This window comes from Chanodichthys erythropterus, chromosome 5 (assembly GCF_024489055.1).
Source record: "Chanodichthys erythropterus isolate Z2021 chromosome 5, ASM2448905v1, whole genome shotgun sequence".
NCBI classification, from domain to species: Eukaryota; Metazoa; Chordata; class Actinopteri; order Cypriniformes; family Xenocyprididae; genus Chanodichthys; species Chanodichthys erythropterus.
Genome location: NC_090225.1, coordinates 33,780,631 through 33,799,193, shown reverse-complemented (window position 1 = coordinate 33,799,193; position 18,563 = coordinate 33,780,631). Strand labels below are relative to the sequence as shown.

At 35.9% G+C, this 18,563-nt stretch overlaps 1 protein-coding gene across 1 annotated transcript in view; it reads left to right on the top strand.

Annotated features, from left to right (window-relative positions):
- lmbrd1 (LMBR1 domain containing 1) overlaps nucleotides 1–18,563 on the top strand; it is a 119,074-nt gene that overhangs the window by 79,140 nt on the left and 21,371 nt on the right. Inside the window, exons 10-14 of the mRNA XM_067385509.1 lie at nucleotides 196–260; nucleotides 621–723; nucleotides 5,249–5,353; nucleotides 6,686–6,835; nucleotides 11,029–11,110. Coding sequence (XP_067241610.1) covers nucleotides 196–260; nucleotides 621–723; nucleotides 5,249–5,353; nucleotides 6,686–6,835; nucleotides 11,029–11,110 — 505 coding nt within the window. The remainder of the gene's footprint in view (nucleotides 1–195; nucleotides 261–620; nucleotides 724–5,248; nucleotides 5,354–6,685; nucleotides 6,836–11,028; nucleotides 11,111–18,563) is intronic.

The following is an 18,563-nucleotide window of genomic DNA, read 5'->3' as shown; positions in this document are numbered from 1 at the left end:
ATTCTGAGTGGAAGAAAAAAGTTCATATGGGATTGGATCTTTGATCAAATAAACAGCTTTTTTTTAAATCTAAATTTTTTTCTGTGGTCACATCTTGCGATTTTAGGATATTATCTTTTTAAGGATTGTTTCTAAAATAAAGTTACTAAACTTTTAAACACTGTTGTAACTTTGTCTCTTTTTATGTCTTGTCAGATCTTGCTCGGGGTCTTCTTCATCCTGGTGGCCCTTTTGTTCTTTGTGACCTTGTTTATTTCCAAGTAAGTTCCATCAACCTGCACGAAATGTCACTCTGATTGCAGACTCTACTCCTGTCTTTCTTACTTACACACATTCACATGTTACCAACAAATGACTCACCCAATTGAAAAGCACAGGAAGAATGGCGTCCCCTTAGAGTACAGTACAATTTAGGGACATGTTGATTCAGTGCTGGAGTAACCATAAATCTGTTGTTATTGTACACACATATTCATCAACACCTGCAGCGCTCTAAATTAGCTCACACGTACAATAATTTACCATCATTCTATAGCAGACCATGGAGAACTGTGGTTAATGATGTTTTTAATTCAGTCTCTTATGTGATGATGTTGTTAAATGTGTTTGTCTTGTTGCAGTCTGGATAAAGCTTTACATTCAGCTGGTATCAGCACTGGATTTATCATCTTTGGGACCAACTTAACCAACCCTCTTAATGAGCTACTGCTGGCGCTGCAACCGGTGAGCAGCATTCTCTCTTTTGTCTCAGAATCACATTTGTGTCCTCAAGTACCAGTGGCAGTTGTGTGCAACCATAGTTGTGTAATGACTCGAGAGGAGAAGGTGCCAGAAATGGAATGCATTGTTCGCTTTGGTTTTACTACGACACTTAGTAGCAGCCGTGGATGTGTCGCAAGAGATGTGAAGAATGCAATCTGCTCACCGTAGGCAGTTTCTGCTGAGACTAGCAGCAGTGAGAAATGCATGATTCTCTAATTGGCAAGTGCACACTGTCAGTCAAAAGTTTGGACACACCTACGTGTTCCTTCTTATTACTATTTCTTCATTTTTGAATGGTATGAAAGCTATTAAAACTATAAAATAACACAAATGTGAAAGAAATAAAAATGATGTAGTGACCATTAAACGTTTAACTTCAGGAGGGCCAACCCAAATGCTGTTAAAGCAGTATTGAAGAGCTTTACATGAGTGCTAGTCCCTTGTTGGCTGCTTTTCAACCTTTTCTAATTTTTTCTAACAAAGATTTACAGCAAATTGTTTGAATTCTAAATGTAGTTTTCAAAATAATTTTTTTTTTATTTATACACAGCGTTTCAAAATTTTGGGGTCGGTAATATTTTTTAAAATGTTTTTGTACTGAAGTTGAGAAGTCTCCTATGCATTGTTGGGGAAAGTTACTTTTAAAAGTAATGCGTTACAATATTGTGTTACTCCCTAAAAAAGTAACTAATTGCATTACTTAGTTAGTTTTTATGTAAAGTAGTGTGTCACTTTACTTTGGCATTACTTTTTCTCATCTAGGCTGGGCTTGCTTGTTTATTTTTAATAGCAAAAACAAAACAAAAAGTTATATTTTTGGCAAATATAAAGCCCCTTTCACACCAAAAGTGAAATGAATAAGCCTCCGGCTGAAGAAAATGCAAACTCACACCTGTAGACTAGAGGGCACAGCTCAAACAAACCATTCAGAAGAAAGTTTCACTCTTACAAGAGCAATGAAAACAAAAAAAAACACAAAAACACAAATGTGATGTTTAATAATAATAATGGTCAATAGCAAAGACATTGGTTACTAAAGTGAGAATAAAGGATTAGTTCACTTTCAAATGAAAATTACCCCAAGCTTTACTCACCCTCAAGCCATCCTAAGTGTATATGACTTTCTTCTTTCTGATGAACACAATCAGAGATACATTACTTAATATCCTGACGCATCCGAGCTTTATAATGGTAATGAGCGATACCAACGAGTAAAAGCTGAAGAAAGTGCTTCCATCCACATCCATTCATCATAAACTTACTTCACACGACTCCACGGGGGTTAATAAAGTGCTTCTAAAAAAAAATAAAAAAATACATATTTAACAAGTTATGAAGTAAAATATCTAGCTTCCGCAAGACCGCCTTCTTTATTCTATTTACGAAGAAAGTGTGAACTTGCGTCGCGTCAATTTAGCTTTAACACTTTCTTTGTTGAATACAGAAGGCGGTCTGGCAGAAGCTAGATATTTTACTTTATAACTTGTTAAATATGGATATTTAGTTTTTACACAAATGCATCGCTTCACTTCAGAAGGTCTTTATTACCAACCCCCCAACCACCCGGAGCTGTGTGAAGTACGTTTATGATGGATGGATGTGGATGGAAGCACTTTCTTCAGCTCATACTCGTTGGTATCGCTCACTGCCAATATTGAAAGTTAATATTAACGTAATCCTTTAAATACAAGTATATTTTTATTATTTAACATTTAATTATTGCGTGTTTGTGTAATATTGAGTTTTGCATTTGCAATGAGTTTGCATTTCATTATTTTTATTCATTTTGAGGAATACTAAATCTGTTTTGTGCAAGTGAGATGAGTAAATGCATGCTCACATTTAGTCTAGAACTAAAATAACCATCATGTTTACACAGCGCACACAACACCTCTGCACTTCTGATATCTCTCAACATGGGGACAGAAGAGCTGTCAGTCTATAAATGGGAAAACAAAAGTAACTTGCGTTACTTATTTTAAAAAAAGTAACTCTGATATTTTGTAAATTTAAATGTAATGCATTAGTTTACCTAGTTATTTGAAAAAAGTGATCTGATTACGTAACTCACATTACTTGTAATTAGTTACCCCCAACACATTCACCATCAAGGCTGTTTCAATTATTTGAACAAAAATATACTAAAACAGTAATATTGTGAAATGATATTTGAACAAAAATACAGTAAAAACAATATTATTGTGAAATATTATTACAATTTAAAATATCTGTTTTCTATTTTAATATATTTTAAAATGTAATTTATTCTGTTATGACAAAGCTGAATTTTCAGCATCATTACTCCAGTTGTCAATGTCACATGATCCTTCAGAAATTATTCTAATATGCTGATTTGCTGCTCAAGACACATTTCTTATTATTATCAACGTTAAAAACAGTTGTGCTGCTTGTTTTTGTGGAAACCGTGATGCATTTTTATTTCAGGGTTCTTATTTCAAATGTTTATAAGAAAGGCATTCATTTGAAATAGAAAGGTTTTTATAACATTATAAATGCCTTTACTGTCACTTGTAATCAATTTGATTTGTCCTTGCTGAATAAAAGTATTAATTTTTTTTAAAAGGTTTGTACGGTAGTGCATGCTAGCACTATTTATATTTGTTTGCAAAACTCATTTCAAGTATATAAGCAAAAAGTGTCAGATCAAAAGGTTTTTAACATCATGAGAAACATAAATTCAGTCAAATGTGTCCAAACATTTTTTGGCAGGTAGTGTACATCATGAAATAACTTCCTCTAATTGGGCTGTACTACTGTCGCTGTAGACCTCAAAGAATATTGAGCATTCATTATAATATATCAACAATAAATATAATACATATATTAGGCCTTAAATGATTATAGAAATTTTTGGAGTACTATAAATGTGAAATTGACTGCCTTCTAACAGTGTTACTCAGTGTGTATCAATTAAATATTGAAATACTGATAAAACAGTAATTATTAATAAATAAATAAATACATATGCAGATTTATTAATAAATGCTAAATATTTTAACAAGTTAAATAATAATTTAACAAATTAAGCATTAATTAAAAACAATTCTTTATTTTTATAATAAAAAAATAATGTTAAATTACATAAAAATAATTATTTTTCATTATAAACCCAAATACAATGTGAACTTTTGGGTAAGGGTTGGGTAGCAGAATATTGAGTAGGTATTGATTAGATTTGAATGTAATATGGATTTGAATGGGCAAGGAAATACCAAAGCAGTTTTTTTCCCACGCACTTTATTTTTTAGTGTTGAGACCATATCTCCAAGTTTTGGATATGTATTTATACTTGATCAAATTTCAAAACATTTCAGGACTGTATGTCTTATGTTCATAATGCTTGACAGTTGTGGTTTCATCTTGTTAGCTCCTCAAAGCAGAAACTAAGAAATGTGATGCCACTTAACCACAATACCACAATCTGCAATTACAACAATGTACAAATCGAAAAATGAAATATAAGACCCTGAACAGTTTGGCACTTGGTCCGTGGCCGCTTGTCGCATAAAAAGATGATGACCTCTGAATTAAGTGCCATTTATGAATCGGAAATAAGTACGATTTTCATCCTTTAGTGCTTTTGGAAGAGATTTCAAATCCTTCAATCTTCAAGTAGAGCAATGATCAGTTTCCATGTGCTTGAATAAAATATGATCGCTTGTTTCACTCGCTACTTAAGATGGCTTGATTAAACCAAATTGTTCAGGAATCCAGACCATTGATTTCAGCAATTAGGCCATATGAAAAGGGAAAAAGAAAAGTCATTTGCAGAGAGATAAGACATGCAGGCCAGAGGATTATTGCTCATGCTTCCAGAAACATTTCTAATTTGTGCTTCATGATGTCATTGACCATATTCCATCCTCGATATGAGGGCAGCAGGTAAGGTCAGTGTGTTTTGCTCATTTCACAAAAGCGTTTCAGCTCCGGTGGAGTTATGGAGGACAAGCTGCCAACGGAAGAGGCTTTGTCATTTGTAAGAGCCAGCAACTCTTCCAGGAAAAGGAGGACCATTTTTAGCTTGACTTTCAAACAGTTCTGCCATGTACTTCCTGTGGCTCTTTTGAGATGAAATGCATTGAAAATAGGCGGAATTGCTGAAAAATCACCTCAGAGTTGTGAAGCGATACATCTCTCGCACAGGAGTGGCAGTATTTTAGGCCACCACTGAGAGTGTGAGTGTAAATATATCCTTTGTGCCTCCAGCATTGTGTGGTTTGTGAAACATGCATCACTTACTCTAAAAAACACTCCGGTACACAAGGAAAAGGCACTGAAAGCGCACAGCACTATCATGGCCTTCCGGCCATCTTCATTGTCGGGTTAATAGTTCCTTAGTCGACACTGAGGCCTGAAAAGTGTTTGTTGTGTGTGTAGATGAATAGTGACAGTTTCGTATCCCTTGTGAATGGCTGAAACAGAGCTTGCTGTCCAGACCTGGTTGATGTTTCTCTTCTTCCATCAGGTTTTCCCACTGGACTATGTTCTCATCACAACCATCACCATGTACTTTGTCTTCACCTCCATGGCTGGGATCCGTAACATGGGGATCTGGTTCTTCTGGATACGGGTGAGTCACAACATGTTGTTTCTTTTTCATCTTCGTTCACCTGTTTTATTAAGCAATTTCATGCTGGCAAGAGTGTTGTGCTGAATTTTAGCAAAGACTATAGATATAGAAAGACTGTTCACGTTATGAATGGGAGAAACTTCAACGCGCAATATGGCAGAATACGTCCCGCCTCGCTAATTGATAAAGTCATTTCATCACTGTAGCTGCCGTTAAAATTTCCAGTTCCCATAGAAACCTGAGACTTGCACTTAGGACTGCACATTTGCATTGGCTACTTTAGCCTGAAAAATAAGCTTGTGTGTATGTGAGTGTGTGTGTGTGTGTGTGTATATTTATATATATTCATAACAATTTTAATATTAAATTTGGATAATACATATTTAACAATAATTAAATTATATTTAATATAATATATTTAATATATCTACAATAAATATGGTATATGTTAGGCCTTAAATATAATTATAGATTTTTTGGAATACTATAAATGTGAAATTTACTGTCTTCTAACAGTATTTTTCAGTGTATCAATAAAATATTGATATGCTGATAAAATAATAACTATTAATGAATAAATACATTGATATGCTGGTTTAGGCAAGGCAATTTTATTTATATAGCACATATGGTACACAATGGTACTTCAAAGTGCTATATTAATAAATAAATTCATATTTTTTTAGTTAAGATGTTAAACCAGTAAATCATTTTTATTGACTGTATTCTTGATTTTACAGCTATTTTGCCTAAAATTATCTTAATAGGTATTTAATTGCTCATTGTTGCAGTTGGTCTGATGCTTCCATGTTGGCATGACTTGTCATGCCTTCTTTGTGCTTGGCCCCTTAATTGCTGCTTGCAGATATATTTAATAAATACATTCATAATATTTTAATAACTTAGGTTATACATATTTAACATTAATTAAAAAAATAAAAATAAAATTATTATTACTTTTCATTACAAACCATAATTCATTTTGAACTATTGGGCAGGGGTTGGGTAGCAGACCTCGGTAACGCACCCAGATTCATGGCTTGGAAAAATTACTTGGAATAATTCTGATAATTCATTTTAGCCTTTTTACTTTTTGCCATAACTGCACCTTTTGACCATTTTACTTGAAAAATGTTTTTATTTATGTTTTGACCCTCTATATTTTTAAAGTATTCACTGTAGCAGTGAGGATTTTCTACCTATCCTTGTTTTTGTTGCTCTTAATGCAATATTATTTGTATATGTACATTTCTGCTGTTCAGAGTGCTGTAGACTCATAGCACTAGGTCATATGAGTGATATATATGGATGTTCTTGTTTCTTTTTGCGCAGCTGTATAAGATCAGGCCTCAGAGAACCCGACCACAGGCCCTCCTCTTCCTCTGCATGATCCTCCTCCTCATCGTCCTCCACACCAGCTACATGATCTACAGTCTGGCCCCGCAATACGTCATGTACGGCAGCCAGAAATACCTGTTGCAGGTGAGATGTGGGTTTGTTTGTGTAACAGTCAATCCCCTGTGCTGCACTGCATTAGGATTACAGGATTACAGCTGTCGTATTCTGAGCAAACAGGGCCCACGCCGGTGACATAAGTATGTAATGATCAACCCTTTACAAAGCAAGTGTTTGAAAGCCTTTCAAAACCATCTCTCCCGACTCTCTTCAAAGCCCATTAAAGGTCTTCCTGCATCTGTTATTTATTTTATTTTTACTTCTTCAAAGGTCTGTACATTTATGTGAGGTTAAAAACTGTCTGATGTCTTTGACCTGTCCATGTTAAGTGTGAGCGCCCGCCTGCATGTTCTTTACTGCAAATCTATACATCCTCTCTTATGTAGACTAACAACTTTTGGCATAAAATCTGATCCACGTTGTAGCTTATTCTGGCCAAGAACCACCCACTTAGACAGGAAGAGACCTTCAGACCTATACGTGACGCCTCCGTCTGCACTTTGTGGGTTTTTATGTGCTAAATGATACCAAAGTAATAGATTATTGTGGAAAAAACACAACAGAAAGTTTGATAAAGTTAGTCAATCAAGGTGCACATGGCAATTTCAGTCAGTGCTTGCCATTTTTATTTGCACTATGTATCATGTGGTCATTGAAGGGACTGTGAGCGGCCCATAGGCATCTGAGGCTGAAACTGACAAACTCTTCATCAATCAATTCCTTGAAGGGTAGCATGTAGCAGTCATTCTGCATCTATCCAGTGGTGCATGTTATCCCGTTTGATTACTTTCAAAAGTTATGCTGCCTTTACGTAAATACAAGCTCAAATGAAGAATAATTTGCTGCGAGTCTGACAAGCTGTCGGAAGGCTGATGGGGCAAATCGTTTGCCGAGGATAGAGAAGGAAGAACAGCTCGCGGCAAGATCGAACCTCTCGTTCTACTCTGTAAACATCACAGCATGTGTCGAAATCTGACCAATTACGTCTGTCCTTCACCCCTCTGCAGCATCAGATGTAAATATTGAAATAAGCATTAACAAACCTGAGAAATATATGTGCTTTGCAGGGTTTTGGGCAATTTAATTGAGAATGCTTTTTAAATTCCAATTGAATTTCTGAATTGGAACTGAGGTAGCAAACAGGATGCAGAATTGGATTTTAAATTGGAATGGTAGGAAGAGCAATTTACGGAAGTACAATTAAAAGAAATTCATAACTAATTTTGAGTAGCTAGAAAAAGCATTGTTTTAATTGATGTTTATGTTTTTAATGTATTTAAAACATAATATATTGTATTATTATATGATTTCATAAATAATAATATATTTATTATTTATCAAATGTTTATTATTTTATAAATATTTATTATTTTAATATTTATACATTTGCTTTAATTTTGGCGCACACAGTGAAATAGCAACAGATGAAAAAACATCCAGGGAAAGTATATTTTAGGCTTAAAAAATCCCCCCCCCCCCCCCCCCAAAAAAATAAAAATAAATAAAAAATAAAAATCAGTCACTGGTAATACAGCTGCAGTAGTATGATAAAATATTTGTATCGTATAAATAAATAATAGTGCATAAACTATTTAAGTAGGAGTATACTAGATAGATTAATGAATGAATCCTGCACAATAAGACCAGGATAGGATCACTTCTAAATTCATGTAATATTAAATGTGGAAACTTATAAATCTGGAAACAGGATGAATCAGATTTCTGCAACCATAATTTATTTATAAAATTAATTATTTGACTCATCATTAAACTAACCCATATACACTGCTCAAAAAAATGACAGGAACACTCTGAAAACTCATCAGATCTCAATGGGGAAAAATATCATGCTGGATATCTATACTGATATGGACTGAGTAATGTGTTAGGAACGAAAGGATGCCACATCGTTTGATAGAAATTAAAATGATCAACCTACAGAGGACTGAATTCAAAGACACGAAAGTGAAAAAAAATTATGCAGCAGGCTAGTCCATTTTGCTGAAATTTCATTGCAGCAACTCAAAATGGTACTCAGTACTCCGCTTGTATGCATGCCTGACAACGTCGGGGCTTGCTCCTAATGAGATGACGGATGGTGTCCTGGGGTATTTCCTCCCAGATCTGGACCAGGGTTTCACTGAGCTCCTGGATAGTCTGAGGTGCAACCTGGTGGCATTGGATGGACCAAAACATAATGTCCCAGAGGTGTTCTATTGGATTTAGGTCAGGCGAGTGTGGGGGCCATTCAATGGTATCAATTCCTTCATCCTCCAGGAACTGCCTGAATACTCTCACCACATGAGGCCGGGCATTGTCATGCACCAGGAGGAACCCAGGACCCACTCCACCAGCTTATGATCTGACAATGGGTCCAAGGGTTTCATCCCGATACCTAATGGCAGTCAGGGTGCCTCTGTATAGCCTGTAGAGGTCTGTGCGTCCCTCCATGAATATGCCTCCCCAGACCATCAATGATCCACCACCAAACCGGTCATGCTGAACGATGTTACAGGCAGCATAATGTTCTCCACGGCTTTCAGACCCTTTCACGTCTGTCACGTGCTCAGCTTGAACCTGCTCTCATCTGTGAAAAGCACAGGGCGCCAGTGGTGGACCTGCCAGTTCTGGTGTTCAATGGCATATGCCAATCAAGCTCCACTGTGCCGGGCAGTGAGCACAGGGCCCACAAGAGGACGTCAGGCCCTCAGGCCACCCTCATGAAGTCTGTTTCTGATTGTTTGGTCAGAGACAATCACACTAGTGGCCTGCTGGAAGTCATTTTGTAGGGCTCTGGCAGTGTTCATCCTGTTCCTCCTTGCACAGAGGAGCAGATACCGGTCCTATTGATGGGTTAATGACCTACTACGGCCCTGCCCAGCTCTCCTAGAGTAACTGCCTGTCTCTTGGAATCACCTCCATGATCTTGAGACTTGATACTGTGGCAACAGCACATATTGATGTGCCATCCTGGAGGAGTTGGACTGCCTGTGCAACCTCTGTAGGGTCCAAGTTTCACCTCATGCCACCAGTAGTGACACTGACCCTAGCCAAATGCAAATGAAAAACAGTCAGAAAAGATGAGTAGGGGAAAAAAATGTCAGTGGCGTCCACATGTAAAACCATTCTTGTTTTGGGGGTCATCTCATTGTTGCCCATCTGGTGCACCTGTTGTGAATTTCAGTAACACTAAAGCAGCTAAAACAGATTAACAACCCCCTCTGCTACTTAACTGACCAGATCAATATCCCAGGAGTTTAACTTGATGCTATTCTTTGATTAAAAAGTGTTCCTTTAATTTTTTTGAGCAGTGTACTTTTAAACAAACAAGGTTTACTCATTTCATCTAGCATAAACAGCAGTGCATTATCACGAAGCACATGGAATGTTTAATTGAAACTGTACACACTGAACACATTCCTGTAATGTAATAACCCAAAAAGCTTATAAATCAGTCTGCCTCTTACAATTAGTACGTGTCATATGAAATTATGCAGAATGAGTCAGTCAGAACTTTGTTTGCTTTGCTTTGTTATCAGTATCCTTGTAAGAGAGGGTTCTAGAAATATTAGTGTTGTTTATACTCACTCTAGTCTATGTTGTTTCAGCACCAGTTTACTAAAGGAATTATGCCAGTTGGGTTCAATTATAAATTAGCTCTTTAAAATGACATATAAAGTGCGCTCGACACCACCACATGTTTCCATGTATGGCAGGTTTAATGCTCTTCTCCATCATCTGATGATCTATGATCAATGGTAAACATCTTTTTTTCTTTTTTTTTTTACTGCCTGCTTTCCCTTTAACGCTAATAGAGCCATTCACATACATATCATTGCGCCAGGAATATAGAAGAGTTTTGTTAATAAGGTGCAGTATAATGAGTCTAATTTAAGTAGAAAGGAGGCATTGAAAAGATTGAATATGACTTAATTTAAATACTGCAAGGCTATTAAACTGGATTGTGGGTAGTTAGTGAATATGATTTTTTTTATGCTGAAATAATGTGCACAAAACTGTCTTGTGAATTACTCCCAAAATGTAGTAAGTTATAAGGTGAGCATGAAAAAAAGACACATCTCAAATCACAATGCTAATGTTTTACATATGCTTATGTAAAAAGATGAAAACATATTGCATTTGGTTCACTTTCTTGCATTTAGAGTCATATTCCATAGATCAGATTGGTCTTATTGTTTTGGGCTTTTTTCTGTCACCAGACCCCAGTGCCCACAGCAAACTCATCACAGGGCAATCACTCTGCTGCCATCACCAAAATATGTGACGCAGACGCTCCTGAAGGTAAGACTGACATTTTTTATCACCCACAGAGTGACCGACGTTAGTGGATAATGCTTCATCATTCCATATAGGAAGGTTGATGAGAGGTTTAAAGAGAGAGGTATATCACTGAAAATGATTTTTTTGTTCCTCTCTTGAAGTTTTTCATCTGCAAAGAAGCTAGCCAATAATAACAGAGATTGTTTACATATAGAGGTGTAAAAGAGCCTGTAAAATTCTAAGGGTCTGAGAGAGGGCAGAAAATGGTCATGTATTTTTTCCCCCTTTTGACAAGAAACCATGACTTTTGTTGCAAGAAACCTTGACTACCATTATAAGTGGACTTCAGGTGAAAATTGTAGTGTGGGGCTCCTTTAAAGAGTCTTTGGCCGTGGAGCGCAACTGTGATTTTCAGCACCTTGGTTCCTGAAATATTATTCCCAACTTCCCATTCATCTTCTCTGCTATAAAAAAAACAAACAAAAAAAAAAACAGTCATATAAAAAAAGGTAAAAACAGTAAAATCATCCAGCTCTAAGATGAATGACTGCAACACAAACTTTGAATTAACGAAAAAATAAATAAATTAATGAAACTAGTTATGTTTGTAAATCTAAAAGAAAAATACAAAACAGTACTTTTTTAAAAAAATAATAATACTTTTATTCAGCAGGAATGCATTAAGTTGATCGAACATGGCAGTAAAGTACATTACATTTGTTTATATTTCCGAATTTCTATTTCATACAAATGCTGTTTTTTTTAAGTTCTATTCATCAAAGAATCCTGAAATAAATGTATCATGGTTTCCAATATTAAGCAGCACAACTGTTTTCAACATTGATAATAATAATAATAATAAAAAAAAAAAAAAACATTTATTGAGCAGCACATCAGCATATTAGAATGATTTCTGAAGGATCATGTGACACTGAAGACATCACTGAAGTAATGATGCTGAAAATTCAAAATTTATATTTTTCCATCACAGAAATAAAATACATTTTAAAATGTATTAGAATTAGTGCTGTCAAAACAATTAATCATGATTAACTAGCGGTCAGATTGATTAATCACATTTAATCACATCTAACATAAAAGTCTGTAAATATATAATGTGTGTGTGTGTGTATACACAAAGTTTTATGTTAGATGCGATTAAATGCGATTAATCAATTTGACCACTTATTAGAACTGAACAGTTCTTTTAAATGGTAATAATATTTCACAATATAACTGCAAGCTTTTGAACAGTTGTGTAACTTTGTTTTATCTACTCATCTTATGAAGCATTGTGAATTATGCAAATGAATCAAATTTTATAGTACAATATAAAACTATAAATGTATACATATAAAAGCAATAATTTTAAGTTTATTGCAAAATAATAATTTGTGTGCGAGTAGCTTGAGAGGCTTGATTACATCGTTCACAGTGCTTCATGAGAGTGGATCTCTTCTACCTCGATTTATGTTCATGGTAACGGCAATTGGTGTCAGAATTATGTTAGCAGTTTAGTTCTTCACTGGGAATTTTGCAATTAAACTCGACTGAACACACTTACGGTTTCTAAAGAATCATATATCATCCATTAACAACCTCAGAGCTCATAGTAGGTCTGTTTTGAAAGGTTTATATGTTATTGTTGAACATCAGTATCTCTGTGGAGAAAATAAATGGGATTTTTACTTCTGGAACTCGACTGTTGTGCTGTTCTACCCGTTATATATGCAACAAACTGATGTTTACTTGTTCTCTCTGAACTGTTTGTGTTCTCGATTACAGTGAGGTGGCCATGCAAATACAAGCTTGACTATCAGTTGCCCCTTGATCCAAACAGTTCTAAATATTTATTGGTATGTCAGAGTATGAGTATGAGCAGAGTACTCAGTAAATAGAACGAAATGGATTTCGCAGAGGACAGTTTGCATATAAGAAGCGGCAGCTTTTAATGAAGATAGATTTGAGATGAAATAGTAAACCAGCAGGAGACAGACTCAAAGTCTGAATAGGAGATAAAAATCGTTTCAGGTGTGACGGACCATTGCGTTTTTGTACTGCTGTATCTGAATGTGTTTTGTCAGAGTTTTAACATATCCGAGTGTTTGGTTTTATGTGCTCAGTCAATGAGGAAAGACTGTAAATAGTCTTGATAATACAAAGATGTGAAGTTAGATGTCATGCCTGCAGAACATGACCCTTGCAGCTTTGCTCTGTGTTCATTACGAAAGGGTGAGACGGCAAATAGCACAGTCTGTCAGATGGAGACCTACATTAATTAAAATGCTGTAAAATGAGTGCCTTATACCAGCGAAAGTGTTAATTACCATCTATAGGGTTAATTGCCACTATACGTTTGCAGTTAATTGCAGATAGATCTGTGTGTTTTGAGTGTGCAGTGCATCTAGTTCAACGTATTATGGATACTGCCGTCAGAGATTGTATTCTCATGATGGAAGAAAGGGGGAAAGGCAACTGAAAAATACCGTATGATGTTGGGATTTACTGTAAAAGCTTTGATTTAATGTTTTAACAGCGAGATATCGTGCTCTGTATTGCGACGAGTGATTTTAAGCTCTTTAACATCTAGTTAATTTAATACCAGGTCTGTCTCTCTGTGTGTTTTTGACACATTTTATGAGATCAACTTCAAAAGCTGGGAAATAGAGCTATAAGTTATTCCTTAATGTCACGGTGGATTCAGATCAGATTGGTTATGGTTTGATATACTGCCATCGAGCCTGAGTGTGCAGTCATGATACTGTTTTCCATCCAGAGGAGGGCACTCCGATATTACAATCCAATCTCATTGAAGGATATTGGAATAATAGTGAAATCAAAAATATTAATATGCATTTGGATCAGTGAACCAAGAAGAAGTGGCCAATCTTCCTTAATGTCCTTAAGACGTGTCCCCCATCAGCTGTAACCTTTCCTAAAATATACCTCTCTGTGCTGGGCTATATTCCACCTTCTAATTGCTTCTCACTCACTTCAAGTCCTCGGATTCTGCCAGAATATCATACTGACAGGCTAGGAATTTCTTGTACTCCCCATTTTTATAGGCTCCTATTAAAAATTCAGGTCATGTTAGACCTGACTTCAGCCACACAAAGTGATCGTATTAGCTAGATATATTTTACATTTTCTGAAGTAAATGTAAGTGTTGCTTGCTCAAAACTCACTCCCACAGTAGTTGCTATGCGATTGCTAAATTGTTCTGAATAGTTTTCTGTTGGTAGGGTGTTTTAGGTGGTTGCTACGCAGTTTCTGCAGTGTTCAACATGGTTTTAGCATGTATCTACACCGTTACGGCTCTGGTCCCTTTAGTGTAAGTAAAAATGCCACTTGCTTTATCGCCTGCCAGGTGAAAAGAAAAATTCAAATTGCTCTGGACAGTAATAGCACACCTCTCTTCAACAAGCCACATGATTTGAAGTATCATTCATGTTCGCAGCACAAACGGCGCGGGTTGTACATGCTGTTCAAATCCCTAACCTTACTGTACTGTATGAGCAACAACAATTATGATGTTTTCATTGGCAAATACCTCTAATAAGAAGAACAAGCTGAGCAAAAAACAGTAGAAAATGGTTGTGTTGCATTAGTCTGTGCCTGCGTGAACACTTCCCCATATGTCTCCTTCAAACAATGCTTTGTATCATAACCCAATTAAGTCTCTCAAAGCCAAAATGAGGCACTGTCTCGCACAATGGAGGATAAATCTGTGCAACAGAAGTTGCTCTGCGGGTCACCCGAAATTGATCCATCTCCAGTTGACTCGCACTTTAGAACCAGCGTAGTTTTAAGCCGTCTGCTTGCCAACCAGCACAGCCTCCCAATCTGTTTGTGTGGGTTTTGGCCTTTTCCCATCTGCAGTCGGTCAGCGGAGCCCAGTCATTGTGTTTCTGCCACCTACCCATCATCAGCAAAACGCTTCATTACTGTTTTCAGATAGAACAGCGCAAGACAAGCTGTACACTGTCCATTAGCACGGGACTCTCCGTCGCTTCACTGTGGGAGATGTGATTTCCATTTGCTTTTATTACAATTACTGTTCACATCAGTATGATACAACTTTTGGTAAAATGGTTATAAAAAACATGGTGTAATAAAAGGTTTTTGACAATCTACATCAATCTGGAAGCATTTGAAATTTTCCTCGATATTAGCTCATTTTACAACCAAGTTTTCTTTATTGAATCTATTAGACACGCTGAGTGGAAGTAAAAGCTCTCAGCAGTTTGTTTGTGGTACAAGTTAATCGACAAAATTGCTTATTATTTCGATTTTTTTCTTATATTTCTGAATCATCTGTCTCTATCTTTCTCCAGATGGCGTATTGCAACAAATATTTGACTGTTCCTGTGGTTGCCTCTGATATTGAGACTCTTGCCTCATTATCGGGGTTTGATTTCTGTGATTGGAGTCGCTCTAGCTGAGAGGCGGCTGTTTTTCACCCTGAATGATTTCTCAGATCGTTGCAGTGAAGTCAGATTTGTTGTCTTTGTTCTAGATAATAGGAACAGGCTAACAGTTTATTTTCCACGCCTGAGTCCAAAAAGAGACTGTTTTTGATCTGCTTGATGCTTAATGGTGAGAGCTGGTCAGCTTGGTTGAGGAAGTGAGCGTAAATGATTGTTATGTGTTGATGTGATTTATGGTTGAATAATGTCCAGTAGAGGTCATTCGTTTGACAATCATTCAACAGCTTCTCAGATGAATTATAGTTCAGCTGTAGCAAAACAAAGTCTACTTGATATTTGGGCTACTGTTTGAAACGGTTCATGTTTATTCTAAGATGGTCTGAACGTTCTACAAATAGGCTACGCTTTATATATATATACATATATATAGCATGCAAATAGCGTCCCTTGTTGGCAAATGCTATTTTCACTAGCTCCACCCACCAATGTCTGGATGGGTCACTCAAGTTTAAAAAAAGACACGGAATTCACGCCTTCAGAGGTGCAGCAATAGCGAGTAGGGCTCGCAGTCCTGGCTTGTACGATGATCGACAAGGGTTCAAATCTGCCTTTTGCCAAGCTCGCTCTTCTCTATTTCCCCATCACATATTGCATCAGAAAGTCATTTATTTTCAATAAAAAATGAATTGAATGTTCTAAAAGTGGAAATAAACTGCCTGATGAGTGTTTAATAATATTAAATGTATTTATTGGGTAGGGTTAGGGTAAGGTGTAGGGAGGGTTTTTATTCTCCTAAATAAGGCAGCATCCATTTAATAATTTTAATAAATATAATCATTTACACTCTATGATATTATTGCATCCTGTTAATGTACAAAAATACTGAGGTGCAAATAGTATCTGCCAATATAAAGTATAGCATCTAATTACTATTTATACTTCTTGCAAACTGCTTTTACATGGTGTAAATAGAACATATCTAATAACATCTAATAACATATCATAAATCTAATTTCTTAGTGTAAATAGCACCTATTGCTTAGTGCAAATAGCCGCTGCCTTAATTTAATTTATAAAACTTTCGGTTTTGATTTACTTCAGTTAATGTGCAGTCACAGATGTACATAGATTAATTCTATTGACTATTTGTGGTTTGTATATAATTATATATATATATATATTTTTTTTTTAAAAATACTCATAACCAGACTACAGGTTTTATTGACTAATATGTACAAAATGGCAGTAAGTTGTTCATAATTTGAGTTTCCCTAATTGTTCTCTTTGTCTTTTAAATTTTAATTTAAAAACTGAAATTTTAATTTAAAACTTAAATTAAAATTAAGTGGCCACATTTTATTTTAAAATGATTTATTTATGTTAAATTAATGTTTTTAATATTTAATTAATTATTAGCTTTTCATCAATTTACGTACCTCCTGTAGTTCCTTCATTAACCCCAGTTTAGGAAACCCTGGCGTAATGTAATTTTCTTTCTCTTTGTGTTATTTCTATATCAATATGAAAAGGTGATAAGTTAAGTCAAAAGAAATGTAAAAGTAATCAAAAAGAAGCAAGGATATACTTTCTAAAATGTATAGTTTTGTCTAAAGGCTGAGCACCTTCTTTTACTTTTACTTTTTTAAAGGTGCCATCGAACGTTTTTTTACAAGATGTAATATAAGTCTAAGGTGTCACCTGAATGTGTCTGTGAAGTTTCAGCTCAAAATACCCCATAGATTTTTTTTAATTAATTTTTTTAATGGCCTATTTTGGGGCATAATTAGAAATGCGCCGATTCAGGCTGTGGCCCCTTTAATTGCTTGAATTTATTTGGATGTTTACATTTGATTCTAAATGAGTTTGAGGCTATGCTCCGTAGCTAACGGCTAATGCTACACTGTTTGAGAGATTTATAAAGAATGAAGTTGTTTATGAATTATACAGACTGCATGTGTTTAATAATGAAAATAGCGACGGCTCTTGTCTCTGTGAATACAGTAAGAAATGATGGTAACTTTAACCACATTTAACTTTAACAGTACATTAGCAACATGCTAACGAAACATTTAGAAAGACAGTTTACAAATATCACTAAAAATATCATGATATCATGGATCATGTCAGTTATTATTGCTCCATCTGCCATTTTTTGCTGTTGTTCTTGCTTGTTTACCTAGTCTGATGATTCAGCTGTGCAGATCCAGACGTTAATACTGGCTGCCCTTGTCTAATGCCTTGAACATGAGCTGGCATATGCAAATATTGGGGGCGTACATATTAATGAGCCTGACTGTTACGTAACAGTTGGTATTATCTTGAGATTCGCCTGTTCTTCGAAGGTCTTTTAAACAAATTAGATTTATATAAGAAGGAGGAAACAATTGAGTTTTAGACTCACTGTATGTCATTGCCATGTACTGAACTCTTGTTATTTAACTATGCCAAGGTAAATTCAATTTTTAATTCTAGGGCACTTTTAAAGTTTCTGGCTTTTTTATGTGCGCTGGTCACAAAATTCAGTTAACTTTTTCCAGCAGTTCAGATGCTGATATGGTCATAGTGATTAATATGATGCTCATGAATACAAAAGTGTCCCTTGTTGAGCTCTTTTTGTCTTAAAGAGAAATGAAGGACTCCTCTTTTCCTCTTGTAAAGAGTAATAAATGACAAAAAGCATGTTAAGACAGAGTGCCTCAAGTAGCAGCTTAATTATTGTAATTGAATGAGTAATCAATTCAGCCTTTTCCCCAATTCTCTCCAGACTCTACTCTCAGTCTCAACCTATCACCTGTCACTTTGAGACCCTTGATGGGATGGCCCCACGTGTTTTCATCCTCTCTGTACCTGCTGACCTGTAGCAAAAACCTGCCCTGCCAGCTGGCCTGTGGATGAAAGAATTGAATAATATCGACTTTTTCTCGCTCTCTCTTCTTTTGTTGCCGTTTTTCATCTGCAGTCCACTCGCTCTGCCAGATCGTTCTCTCTTGTGCAGCAACCCGAGTCTTCTCATCACACTGGAAGCTGCTCTGTCTTGCGTAACAGCC